This window comes from Mauremys reevesii, linkage group 2, assembly GCF_016161935.1.
Source record: "Mauremys reevesii isolate NIE-2019 linkage group 2, ASM1616193v1, whole genome shotgun sequence".
Lineage (NCBI taxonomy): Eukaryota > Metazoa > Chordata > Testudines > Geoemydidae > Mauremys > Mauremys reevesii.
This window is the reverse complement of record NC_052624.1, coordinates 72,607,419-72,620,616: the sequence shown is the minus strand read 5'-3', so window position 1 is coordinate 72,620,616 and position 13,198 is coordinate 72,607,419. Positions and strand designations below refer to the sequence as shown.

Below are 13,198 nucleotides of genomic sequence, written 5' to 3'. Positions count from 1 at the left end.
GTCCAGTGAGAGTTTGAACTTTTGCTTTTGCTTTTGTTTTCTACCCCCACTACTCTCTTCTGTCTTTTTATGTGTCGGTAGGATCAGCGCAAGTAATATTTCACACATGGAAACCACTGGAGACTGCAAAGGGACAGTTGGTAACACTAATCAGTTTATTCTGGGCTGTTTACATGGAATTGCCAGAGAAGGGAAACTAAATAGGTTCACACAGTCCTAGTTAATTTACTCTTTATCCAGAAACTAGAATGCAGGCTTATGCCTCCTGACTCTTTTTAATGTGAAGCTATAACAGCTGCCTCTTTAGCTTTATTAGCTAAAACTAGCCTGGCAGATTTTATATGATTGTTGGAAGTCTATACCCTATATATCTATCTTTAGCAAGAGAGATGCTATGTCTTAAAGTTAGTATTATAGTTTAACTGAACAGTTAGTTACCTTATGTCTGACCTAGGTTTAAAATATCTGGTTTTTGGTTCTAACTGATTTTACAAATGATATGATGCTCCTAGTGTGGTATTGTCTTTCCAAAGAATGAAGGTTATGAATGGTTGCTTTCTGGATGTAGGATGTTTGTGGTTGCTAGTAGTTTATTCTTGGAAGAGTCTCTGCATAAATTGGATACACTGAGATAGCAGTGTAACAGGAGGGCTTACAAGGGCATGCATGCCTTTTGGTAATCTAATCTCAATAGATGTGCCGCTTTCACATGATGGAGATTTGAAGGCCACTTCTGTATGTGCATAATTGGCAACATACCTCTTTCATTTGTGTCATTAAGAGCAAAGGATGGTAAATAGTAAGGTCAGCTTAAGTGATACTGCAAAATACAGTTTCAAAATGTGGTATTGAGAAACTTATTCCACTTGTAGTTTTTTTTTTTAAATGTTTGCTTGTTCTATCTGCCATTACACTGTGGACTTTCACAATGGGCTGGGCAAAACTGTCTTCATTTGATGCTCTAAAACTTTTCCTTTAGGACAGTTGACTCAAACACCATATTTAAAGCAATGTAGGTGACTTGAAAATCACACTTTTTATTCTCTGGAAATTGTATACCCAATATAGTTAAAAGTAACAGCTCAAATACTGTAACTGAAAGAAGTTAATGAGGGGAGATTTATTTTCAGTTTAATTTGTGTTTTTTGATAGCACAGTGTCACATACTGGACTGTTATGTCCGTAAGCATACTCAAGAGGCATAATTTAATTTTTTATTCATTTGTAATACTTTAGTTATTCCTTCTAATAATTTTTCTTTCAACTTGTCTGTCTTTCTGATAATGGGCTGCCCAGGACTTAATTCATCTGATGTGGTTGCACCAGAATCATGTAAATCCTGATCCTGCATCATGAAAGTCAGTGGGCCTTCGCCATTGACTTCAATGACTTTGTATGATGAAGTGCATAGATAATTACTGTACTTGTCTCCGTGCTTTTGTGATGTTATACCCTTGTCCGTTTAGCTCAATATTACATTGGGCTAATTTGCAGCCATATTGAATAGCAAATGTATCTCCATATGACCCTGTAGGTCTTTTTCAACAGTACTCTTTCCAGGCTTTTCCTTCCTGTTGGATCAATGCATTACATTGTTTGTTTTTTTTCCCCCTAGATATATTACCGGGGTGCACTTTTTGACATTACGTTCACTAACAGTGCATGGTACATCATGAAATGAAATAAAAATGAAGAAGTCCCCCCTTCTCCTCCCCCCCCCCCAAATTCCCCTGGGAAGTAGGGGAGGAAGGGGAGAGCGAACACATGACAGATAGCAATCACACAGTTAAATGTACCTTTGTAATGTGCTTAGCTATCATATGGATGCGAGCAGTATGAGAACTTGAATGGAACAAGTAATTTAACCTGTTTTCTAAGTTGAATCTCTTTAACTATGGCATTTCCTTGACTCTGAACTTCTACCACATTTCTTATGTTAATAAATGGCTGTTGTCATTTCCACAACTTTGCCCATTAGATGCTACTTTGCCTAAACCTCATGAAATCTTAATCTATGATTCCTTTTCTCTCTGTCCTCCCCAAGATTATGCTGTCCAGACTAGTGTGTACAGAATACTGTACATCCAGAAATGCCCATTAAATACTACATTCTTCAGGATCCTATTCTGAATTGTCTTTTGTTTATAAACCCATCATGCATTTGCACCAGCCTGTCTTGCAGTTCTTTCTCTGTCTACTTTCTCTCTGCATAACTAGCACCGGGGGTGAAAGTGAGCTGGTAAAGGCTGGTACGGTGTACCGATAAGAACCCGCACCAACCCATATCCAAAGCGCAGTAACGTTAAAGCGCTGCGGCGGCAAAGAAACCTGCAGTGCTTTAACGTCCGTGCCCCTTTTGCCCTCCCTTGACCACTGACAAGGCAAAGGGAGCAGCTGCCCCGGGCCCTTTAAATTGCCACGGGAGCCCTGGGTGGCGTGGGCCAGGTGGCCTGGAAGGGCTGGATGGGGATGCTGATCCTCCGGTCCTGCCCCTTCTGCCTGAGGCCCCGCCCCTTCTGGGGGCTGAAGCCAGCCCCGTACCGGTAAATGGTGTGAGTTACTTTCACTCCTGACTAGCATTACCTCTTTTCCCCTTTATACAATCTAACCATTGTTAATACGCATACTTTTCCTATAGACTAACTGAGATAAATATACAAAAGGCTGTTTTATTTTCCCTCCCATTTTAAATCTCACTTGAAAACATTTTCTCCCTTGCATATACTTCATAATTTTTCCTCCTGCTGTTAATTAACCTGCATTTCTTTTATTAGTCATAACTGTATACAGCATTTTGGAATGCTGTTAGTATGAAATATTCTATACAAAAACGTGTCCTGTCTGTGGTAGAAAGAGGTGCAAGTTTACTTGTTATAGTTTGTGTGTGTATGTATGTACATACATACATATGTGTATATATAATATAGTGTTTAACAAGAAATTCAAGTTCTTGTAAATGCTACAGTTGGTGTGCAGCTATGGAAACTTGGCATGACTAGCTTGGCTCTTATTTACAGGAAAGGAATTTGATGTTGAACAGTGGTTGCAAATTGAAATCTGATGGGCAAACTTGTAGGTTGGAAACAATTCTGAGATTCTAAAGAATCAGAATAAGATCCTGAAATAAATCAGATACAACCCAAAAACTAGAAACAACTTGCCTCTGAATCTCACTGTATTCTCTAACTAAATCTGCAACCAAGCAGGTTGTGCACTTATGTTAGGGGCAGAGGTAGCTTCCTGATTCAGTGGCTGCACTATACTAAACTGCAGAGGGGGCACTGGCCACCCACAGTAGCACCCTCTGCCCTGGCACAGCAACCCTAATTCCAGACCGGACGAGAGGGCTGGTGGGATAGGGGGAGGGAGAATTCACCTGATCTTAGTTTCTTGGGTATGTCTAACAGGGGACTTACCATGTAGGTTTAAAAAGTGGATGAAAATGTATTTCTTTAAAAGAAGGTGGATATACCATTTTCACTCACTTATGTTCCTTATAATGTTCCAAAAATGAATGCTTAGATTACTTGACTGTTAAAAAAAAAAAAAAAAAAAAAAAAGGCTTGATTTGCACTAAATGTCTAGAAAACACATTAATACATTGAAAGTCAAAGCATGTGACAAAGGTGGAGGCTACTGTTTTCTTAGGATGGTAGTGCACGACACACATAGCATCATACATAACTCTGTGCCGGTGTCAGCATTGGTGGCACCGCTGGTAGCACTGTCGGCTTCCCTTTTGATTGCACCTGCGGCGATAGTGGTGCTGACTGGTCAGAAGGAAGTCAGGGTTACAGGACCCAAAACACAAGTTGTATACTCTGAGAACTAGGAACTATTTGAAGTTGTCTAACCCTAACAGATAGTTTTGACTTTCACCACAGTTTTGATCCTAGCATTTTCAGATAGCAGATTGCTGTCAGATAAATGTAAGATATAAAACCTAAGATTAGGATTCCCTTTGAATGAGAGGGACGGCTCCCGGAGGAGGAATAGGAACATCAGAAAAAGGCCGCACCTGTCCTCAGGCCAGGGCTTTGGCCATCCCAAACCACCTTCTGGCCCCAAACTGGCCTTTTTGAAGGTGCGGTCGAGGACGGTGCACCAGAACAAAAACTGAGATCTACCCTGCCTTACCTTTCCTCCCGACTGTCCCCTTTCTACTGTGCATGGTCCTGTATCACTTCAGACCGCTGGGTGCTCCGCATGGTAGAGTGGGGATACTCCATCCAATTTTGTGCCCTTCCACCCTTCCCCGTCCCTCTTCAGGGACCCCTCTCACGAGCAATTCATTATACAGGAGGTGCACTCACTCCTTTTACTAGGGACAGTGGAATAGGTTCCTCAGGAGCAGAAGGCAAGGGTTTCTATTCTTGGTATTTCCTAATACCGAAAGCCAGGGGTGGGCTCAGGCCCATACTAGACCTGTGAGAACACAACAAATTCGTGAAGAAGCTCAAGTTCCGCATGGTCTCTTTGGCCTCCATCATCAGATCCAGGAGACTGGTATGCTGTCCTTTACTTGAAGGACACGTCCTTCCACTTAGCAATAACCCTGTCCCACAGACAATACCTCAGGTTTGTGGTGAACAACACTCGTTCACAGTCCTTCCCTTTGGCCTGTCAGCGATGCCTCGTGTTTTTACCAAGTGCATAGCAGTTGTGGCTGCGTTCCTTCGCCTACAGCAGGTACAGGTGTTCCCATACCTCATCAAGGGCGGCTCCAGGTCTCAAGTGGAGGCACAAGTTGACTTCATAAGAGTGACGTTCGACAAATTAGGCCTTCTTTTGAACGAGGGGAAATCAACGCTGTCCTCGATTCAGATAGAGTTTATAGGGGCGGTACTGGACTCACAAGCCAGGGCATACCTCCCGGAAGCAAGGTTTTGGTCCCTCGGCGACATCATACGAAGTCTTGGGCAGTTCCCCACCACAGCAAGGAATTGCCTGAAACTTGTGGGACACATGGCGGCTTGTACCTCGGTAGTGCAGCATACCAGACTCAGACTTTGACCTCTTCAGTCATGGCTAGCATTAGTGTATTGGCCGGTCCGAGGCAGCTTGGAAAGGATTGTAACCCTGCTTCACGTGGTGCTTGACTCCCTCCAGTGGTGGCTCTACCCACAGATAGTATGTGCAGGGATCCCCTTCACCAGCCCTCAGCCGTTCCTCTCGCTAGTGACAGATACATCAGATCTTGGCTGGGGAGCAAATATGGGAGCCGAGAGTGGTATGCCTGGTGTGCCAGACTTTCCAAGCCCATTTGATAGGGAGATGTGTATCAGTTATGACAGATAATGCCATGGTGATGTTCTATATCAACAACGGGGGTGCATGTTCTTCTCTCTTGTGCCAGGAAGTGCTCATGTTGTGGGACTTCTGTGTAGAACACTTGATGCATCTGCAAGCATCGTACTTAGCCTGCCAACTCGTTCTGTAGTCCGGGGATCTCAGTAGGTCATTCCACGGCCACCACTGGTCCTTTCACCCAGACGTGATGAACTCGATCGTCCATCAGTAGGGCTTTCTCCAGATAGACCTGTTCACCACGTGACGCAACAGGAAGTACCAGCAGTTTTGCTCCTTCCTGAATTACAGTCTGGGTTCCATCGCGGATGCATTCCTCCTCCCATGTGGAGATCATCTCCTTTACATGTTTTCACCCATTCCATTTGTCCACAAGGTACTCCTCAAGATTCGGAGGGAATGAGGTCTGGTAATATTGATAGTTCCAGCCTGGCCCCGCTAGGGTACATATAACTCCTGGAAATGTCCGTGGAAGCTCCAGTCCATCAGGGTGCAAACATTACATGTAGCCAAAAGTCACTGTCTTTTATAGCTTCGACTGCAGGCAGAGTGATCTCACTGGACCAGGTAATCCACCCAGGAGGGGATGAGACAGCCTAGATTTAGGGCACCTTTTCTAGCCCTCTCCCCGTGCAGGGTGAGCAGAGAGGATCCTAAAGAGGACTGCTCAGTCGTGATAGTAGCTGCCAAATTACACCCCTGTCTCAGTCCAGGTGCCAGACGACTATCTGACTACTGCCGCTTATGTGCAGATCCACTAATTCTGTCCCCATCACCACTAGTCTGTCTCCACAGGATTTGGAAGGTTGGAAAGATATTTCCTATGGTAAAAGCTTGCACGCCATTTCTTTTAATGTGGGGAAGCTGGTGTGCCTACAAAGACCACATAATCATGACAAGCTGGAGGTCTGGGGTGCAGCGGCAGGGAAAGTCCAAGACGACTAGAGATCTCCAACTTGCTGCAGCCTTCATCTGCTTTCATAGCCGTTGAGATCTAAAGAACCTCTTCTGCCTGATCTGCTGTTGAGGACTTAAGGGATTGGACCGTGGGACCTCTCCTCAGACCTGTTCACGCTTGGAGACCCTACCAGGAGTATGAAGCTCCCAAAAACGTAACTCTGAGTATCATTGGAATATGCAAGCCTCTTCATCACAACAAGGTGACTATGCTACATCAAGGCCCTCTTCAGGGACAATTTTAAGTTGTACAGATCAGTTGCAGAGAGACTTACTCTCAAATACTACTTGCTCATGCTGGAGAAGCTTACATAGACTCTCTCTACAAAAGTATGCTGTTCAGAATATTTTTCTACAGTTCTTGGATTGAGTTTTAATTCCGAAGTCTTTTAATAAACCAGCACGGGTTATCTTATTTAAGTGAACTTCTTCCACTGTTAAACATAAATTGCTTCTTGTCAGTATCTTTTATCCTTAAACTTTAATGTTTATTTCTTGAGGAGGAGCAATCTAGAATCTTGGAAAAGTCCAGGTATTCTGTGAATCTGAACACTTCCCATGTTTTTTTCCCTCCTATATTGTCTGGAGAATTTAAACACTTTTTCTGAAATATGAAGTTTTTTGGCCTAGGATTTTATGAAGACTGTCTGCTATTTCCGGCTGTCAGCTCAACAAAATTGCAGTGCATTTATTTAGAGGCACTGTGACCTGGAAACAAATTGAAGGCCTTCAATTTTAAGGCCTTAACAGCCTATACCTCCTCTACTTCTCTTGTTCAGCATCAAAAGGCTGCCTCCTGATTAGCCAGATGTCAGCTGCCATCGCTCACTCGTTAAAATTTCAAACGAGCACCTTTATATAGTCTCCCCAGATGCCTGCTCTTCATGCTTGCAAGAAGCTCCCCATAAACATCTGCAAAGGTCCCTCCTTATCTACCTTCAAATCCCTCCTTAAAACTCTCCTGGGTTATGATGCCTACAGAAAACTTGACAATGTTTAGGCTGCTGGTGTGCTGAGACCACTGCTTAACATGTTGATCACTACAATCTCATTGTTTCCTTGTAACCCCCCTCCCATCTATCTAACTCTTTTTGTCTTATACTTAGGGTACGTCTTCACTACCTGCCATATCGGTGGGTAGCAAGCAATTTCTCGGAGTTCGATATATCGCGTCTCATGTAGACGCGATATATCGAACTCCGAACGCGCTCCCGTCGACTCCGGAACTCCACCACCACGAACGGCGGTGGCGGAGTCGACGGGGGAGCCGCGGACATCGATCCCGCGCCGTGAGAACGGGTAAGTAATTCGAACTAAGGTACTTCGACTTCAGCTACGCTATTCGCATAGCTGAAGTTGCGTACCTTAGATCGAACCCCCCCCAACCCCGCCCAGTGTAGACCAGGCCCTAGATGGTAAGCTCTTTGTGCTAATGACTGTCTTCTTGTTTTGTGTTTGTGCAGCACCTAGTGCAATGGCCTTCTGATCACTGAGGTGGAACGCCTAGGAGCTACTGTAATACAAATACATCACCTGTGCTGTATCTCTAATCTATCCTCTTTAATTTAATGTGGCATTAGCCAAAACTGGGCTCTAAAGTTTTTTGTGCCATTGTCAGGACAGCTGGATCGAGTTTTGTTTTGTCACGAGAAACGCACGCAGTCAAAAGATAAATGCATATGTACAAAAGGTATTCTGTAGTGTCTCTTCTTAGTCTAAGTGAAATATTTTGTAAGTTCTCCTTTACTATTAGGTAACCTCAGTTGTTTTAATGATGCATAGGCTCATAGTGATATTTCCCACAAGCAGAATATTTTCCTTCAGTAGTAAAAGGATTTTTTCATAGAAAACGAAAAGATATTTCTACATAGAACTCCACTTCTTCCTCCTCCTCCTCCATGAGTTGGACTCTTTATTTTATTATTGTATCAGAAAATGGATGTATAACAACTTCCGCTGTCTTTTTAAATTGTATGTATGAGTGTATTGTATAACCCATTCTTTAATGTGTTACGGTAGAAATGAGTTTTGGATTTCTGGTTGGGTTATCGAAAGTGAAACAAATCCATATTGTTTGTTTCTTTAGGGTCATGATGAAGAAGCTGTTGTGGATATGGGCAAAACTAGCTCTACTGTCAACACAAACTTTGAGAAAGAAGAACTAGAGAGTAAGTGGTTTTTAAAATCTTAATATAACTTTACAGCCTGAGCGGTCTATTTCCCTTCAGCGCACTACATGGCTCTCATTAATATGCATGCATATGGAGAGTAATGATTGACTACACTATAAGCTTAATGGCATGGTTCTTAGAATTTTAACTTTTTTATATCCTTTTTCTTCATTCAGAACATTAGCACTAAGCAATTTTTTTTAAAGAAATCTTTCTTTACAACTGCCATAATATATATATATATATAAAACATTTCTGGAAATTGCCCCTTTTTGTTTAAGAAAACAGCTTTATTGTTGAAATCATTAATTAGATTGAGTCCTCTAGGCCAAGGACCAGGGGTTGGGGGAAAAAAAAATCTGATCATAATGGATAAGTAGGAAGCCTCCCTGGTTGAGTGCTGACAACTGCCTGCAGATTCTAAGCTTTGATTCTTTTTGAAAAAGTGAGCTTTTATCCCTTGTGGTTTGTAAATGTACCATTCAAGATATGAATAGGGTATAAACTGATGGAGTACTGTCTTCTCAAGACTTCAGACTATTTCAGTGCCGTTGCTGCTGCTCATACATTTAATTTGCGGCAAAACAAAAACTGCATGGAGTCTGGTTAGTTTTCCTTGTGCCTCAGAGTCCTGTGTGCAGAAGCAAAACCAACAAGGTTTGGGTCAGTTTCATGCCATTGCTTGAAAAAGCTATGTGCAGTATTAGAGGAGGATGTGGTTGGATCTGGTGTTTGATATTAAAGGTCTGAAAAAGGGAGTAAATAGCATGGTAATAAAAATGGCAGGTGCTGCCAATACAAATTAGGTAAAAAAAAAAAAATGCGAACACTAGACAAACTACAAACAGACAGAAAATATCATGATTTAGTTTAGAGGAAGGATAATCAAACAGATGCTCAATAGTGAGGGAAGACTGGAAAGCAGTAATACAGAAGGAGACTTGGGGATAAAATGCAAGTTTTAAACACACGTTTGGAATGTGATGTGGCAACTAAAGAGGTAATTTTAATTTAGATCTGGATACAAGATCACTCTTCCTTTTTATCTTCCCTGTAACAGGGTTCATGACCTGCCTCTCTTCCTAGGGCCTGCTTGCTCTCCCCAATAAGGCTCAGAGAGGCTTCAGGGTTGTGAAACACCCGTGTCTTTTATTTACTTAAGGTTGTCCCACCATCAGTGTCCATCAATATACAAGCTTTACAGGCAGAGTCAGCCTTCAGGTAGGAGGCCTCCAGCTCCGTCCCTGACTGACTTCTACCCGGCTGCCCCCTGCCTTCTGGCTCCCTCCCAGCCTTTATAGCCCTTGGTTTGTCAGGCCACCAGGTGTTGCCAATCCTCAGGCCAGCATCAGGCCTTTTTCGCCAGCCCCAATCTGCTTTCCTTGATTGGAGCTGACCAGTCAGGCTAATTCGGCGCTTCTGCAACAGCACCCTGCTACACTCCCGTTCTGGGGTTTTCCTATCTCCACCACCCAGCAGAGATGAGGAAAGATGAGTGACTAAAGTGTAGAGGGCTTGGGTGACTGGATTCTGTTTTCACCTCTGCCACAGACTTTCTGCCTATGTAACCTTTAGAAAATTGTTTAACATCTGACTTTTTCTTCATTGCAAAATGGGAATAATACTTGCCCATCTCATAAGGCATTATGAGGCTTAATAAATATTTGCAAGGTGCTTTGAGATCCTTATAGAAGTGAAAGTAGTAGTGGGGCACCTCTTGTTACTACTTCACTGCCTCATGCAGAACTGCTAGAGTAGCTGACTTGCCACCACCCTTCGTGGAGGAAACAGATTTCAAGTTGCTCTTCCCCTTTCCTCCATGATGGACTTAGTTGGCAAAAAAATTTAAATGGGGGCAGAGTTAAGGCCAATGTGGAGCAAGACTTCTATCCTTCAGTAGGGATAGTAATGCTCAGTGACCACAGCAATGCTGTGGGAGGCCAAAGACAAAAGGGCTGAGCAGAGATAAAGCAGTCGCCCTCACAACACTGAGTATAGTCCTGCCTTTTGGAGATTTTCCTTCTTGTGGGGGAGGTGATGGGAGTGAAGCAAATTTTGAAAACTGCACAATCACAGGGATTATCTTTTTTTAAAAAAAGAGAGAAAATAAAGCTTTAAATGTATTGTCAGGTGTAAGTAAATGGCAGCTGACTAAGGCCTGGTCTACACTAGGAGTTTGTCGAATTTAGCAGCGTTAATTCGACTTAACCGTGCATCCGTCCACACCAGGAAGCTAATTAGTTCGACCTAGACGGCTCTTTAGTTCGAATTCTGTACTCCTCCCCGACGAGGGGAGTAGTGCCAAATTCGACATGGCTATGTCGAATTAGGCTAGGTGTGGACGGAAATCGACCTTAGTAGCTCCGGGAGCTATCCCACAGTGCACCACTCTGTTGACGCTCTGGACAGCAGTCTGAGCTTGGATGTTCTGACCAGCCACACAGGAAAAGCCCCGGGAAAATTTGAATTCCTTTTCCTGTCTGGCCAGTTTGAATCTCATTTCCTGTTTGGACATCGGGGCGAGCTCAGCAGCACCGGCAATGATGCAGAGCTCTCCAGCAGAGAAGTCCATGCAATCTCTGAATAGAAAGAGGGCCCCAGCATGGACTGACCGGGAAGTCTTGGATCTGATCGGTGTGTGGGGCGAGGAGTCTGTGCTTTCGGAGCTGCGCTCCAACAAACGGAATGCAAAGACCTACGAGAAGGTCTCCAAAGCCATGAGAGACAGAGGATACAGCCGGGATGCAACGCAGTGCCGCGTGAAAATCAAGGACCTGAGACAAGGCTACCAGAAGACCAAAGCGGCAAACGGACGCTCCGGAGCCCAGCCCCAGACATGCCGCTTCTACGAGGCACTGCATGCCATTCTCGGTGGGTCTGCCCCAACTGCCCCACCAGTGACCGTGGACTCAGATGATGGGATAGTGTCGACGGCCAGTTCCTCGGCGATGTTCGCGGACGGGGAAGATGAGGAATGGTTTGTGGAGGACGAGGCAGGCGACAGCGCTTACAATGCTGGTTTCCCCGACAGCCATGATCTCTTCATCACCCTCACGGAGATCCCCTACCAACCCTCCCCAGCAGTTATCCCGGACCCTGAATCAGGGGAAGGATCAGTCGGTAAGTGCTTTAAACATGTAGACTTTTATTATTAATGTAACAGGAATCTGAACTATGTGAAAAGGAGGTCTATATATATATATATGGGGATAGAACAGAAATCCTCCTGGGAGATCTCCACGAAGCTCTCCTGGAGGTAATCGAAAAGCCTCCGCAGGAAGTTCCTGGGGAGAGCTGCCTTATTGGGTGCTCTGTGGTAGCACACTTTTCCGCGCCAGGCTTTCATGACGTATTCTGGGAGCATTGCCTCCACGAGCATGGCAGCATAGGCCCCTGGTTTGTGCTGGCTTTCACGCAGCATGCGCTCTCTATCTCCTTCAGTGACCCTCCACAGGGTGATCTCGCTCGGCGACTCCTGCATCTAATTAGGGGAATTACTGTAATGTTACGCCTGGTCCAAAGTGTTTTTAAAAAATCTCCAGACAGACGGCGTAGCAGAGACTTAGCACGCTGCTGCGTGACAAGCATAACGGAAAGCCAAAGAATCAAATGGACGCTCATGGAGGGAGGGAGGGGGGACTGAGGGCGCAAGCTATCCCACAGTTCCTGCAGTCTCCGAAAAGCATTTGCATTCTTGGCTGAGCTCCCAATACCTGTACGGTCAAACACATTGTCCGTGGCGGTTCAGGGCATAGCTTGTCAATGTACCCCCACCCCGCACCCCCAGAAGGAAAAGGGAAAAAAAATCGTCTCTTGACTCTTTTAAATGTCACCCTATGTGTACTGAATGCTGCTGGTAGACGCGATGCTACTGTAGTGTAGTGCAGTAGGACTGCTATCCGTCCTCGTCATCAGCCCATAAGTAGACGGCCTGCTAACCGTCTTCATCATAGCAACAGGGGGCTGAGCTCCATCAGCCCCCGCCCTTCATGTGTAAAGAAAAGATTCTGTACTGCCTGGACTATCATAGCAGCAGGATGCTGGTCTCCTCTCCCCCACACTGCTTAATGTCCTGTCTGGACTATCATAGCAGCTGGAGGCTGCCTTCCCCTTATTTCATTTCACTAACAAGTCACTGTTTCTTATTCCTGCATTCTTTATTACTTCAGCACACAAATGGGGGGACACTACAACGGTAGCCCAGGAAGGCTGGGGGAGGAGGGAAGCAACAGGTGGGGTTGTTGCAGGGGCACTCCCTGTGAATGGCATGCGGCTCATCATTCCTTCATGATCTGACACGGAGCGGCTGTGCTCTCTAGTTCTCTGATACACTGCAACCCTAGTACACTTGCCCCATATTCTAGGCAGGACTGATTCTATTTTTAGATACCATAAAGGAGGGATTGACTCGGGGAGTCATTTCCAATTTTGTCTTTTGCGCCCCCGGCTGATCTCGGCCAGGGGCATCTATGACAACAGCAGAAGGTATAGTGCAGTAGAACTGGTAACCGTCATCACATTGCCAATTTACAATGGCATGGTAGATGGTACAATATGGCTGATAACCATCTCTGCTATCATGCAAAAGCAAAGGAATGCTGCTGTGTAGCGCTGCTGAATCGCCTCTGTCCGCAGCATCTAGTACACATACGGTGACAGTGACAAAAGGCAAAACAGGCTCCATGGTTGCCATTCTATGGCGTCTGCCAGGGTAATCCAGGGAAAACGGGCTCGAAATGATTGTCTGCCGTTGCTTTCCCGGA

At 44.7% G+C, this 13,198-nt stretch overlaps 1 protein-coding gene across 4 annotated transcripts in view; it reads left to right on the top strand.

Annotated features, from left to right (window-relative positions):
- The window catches only part of SLC4A7 (solute carrier family 4 member 7), a 173,160-nt gene that overhangs the window by 56,962 nt on the left and 103,000 nt on the right, over positions 1-13,198 (top strand). For all 4 annotated transcript variants that reach the window (XM_039527063.1, XM_039527059.1, XM_039527061.1 and 1 more), the window contains exon 2: positions 8,351-8,432. In XM_039527063.1, the coding sequence (XP_039382997.1) occupies positions 8,351-8,432 (82 nt within the window). The remainder of the gene's footprint in view (positions 1-8,350; positions 8,433-13,198) is intronic.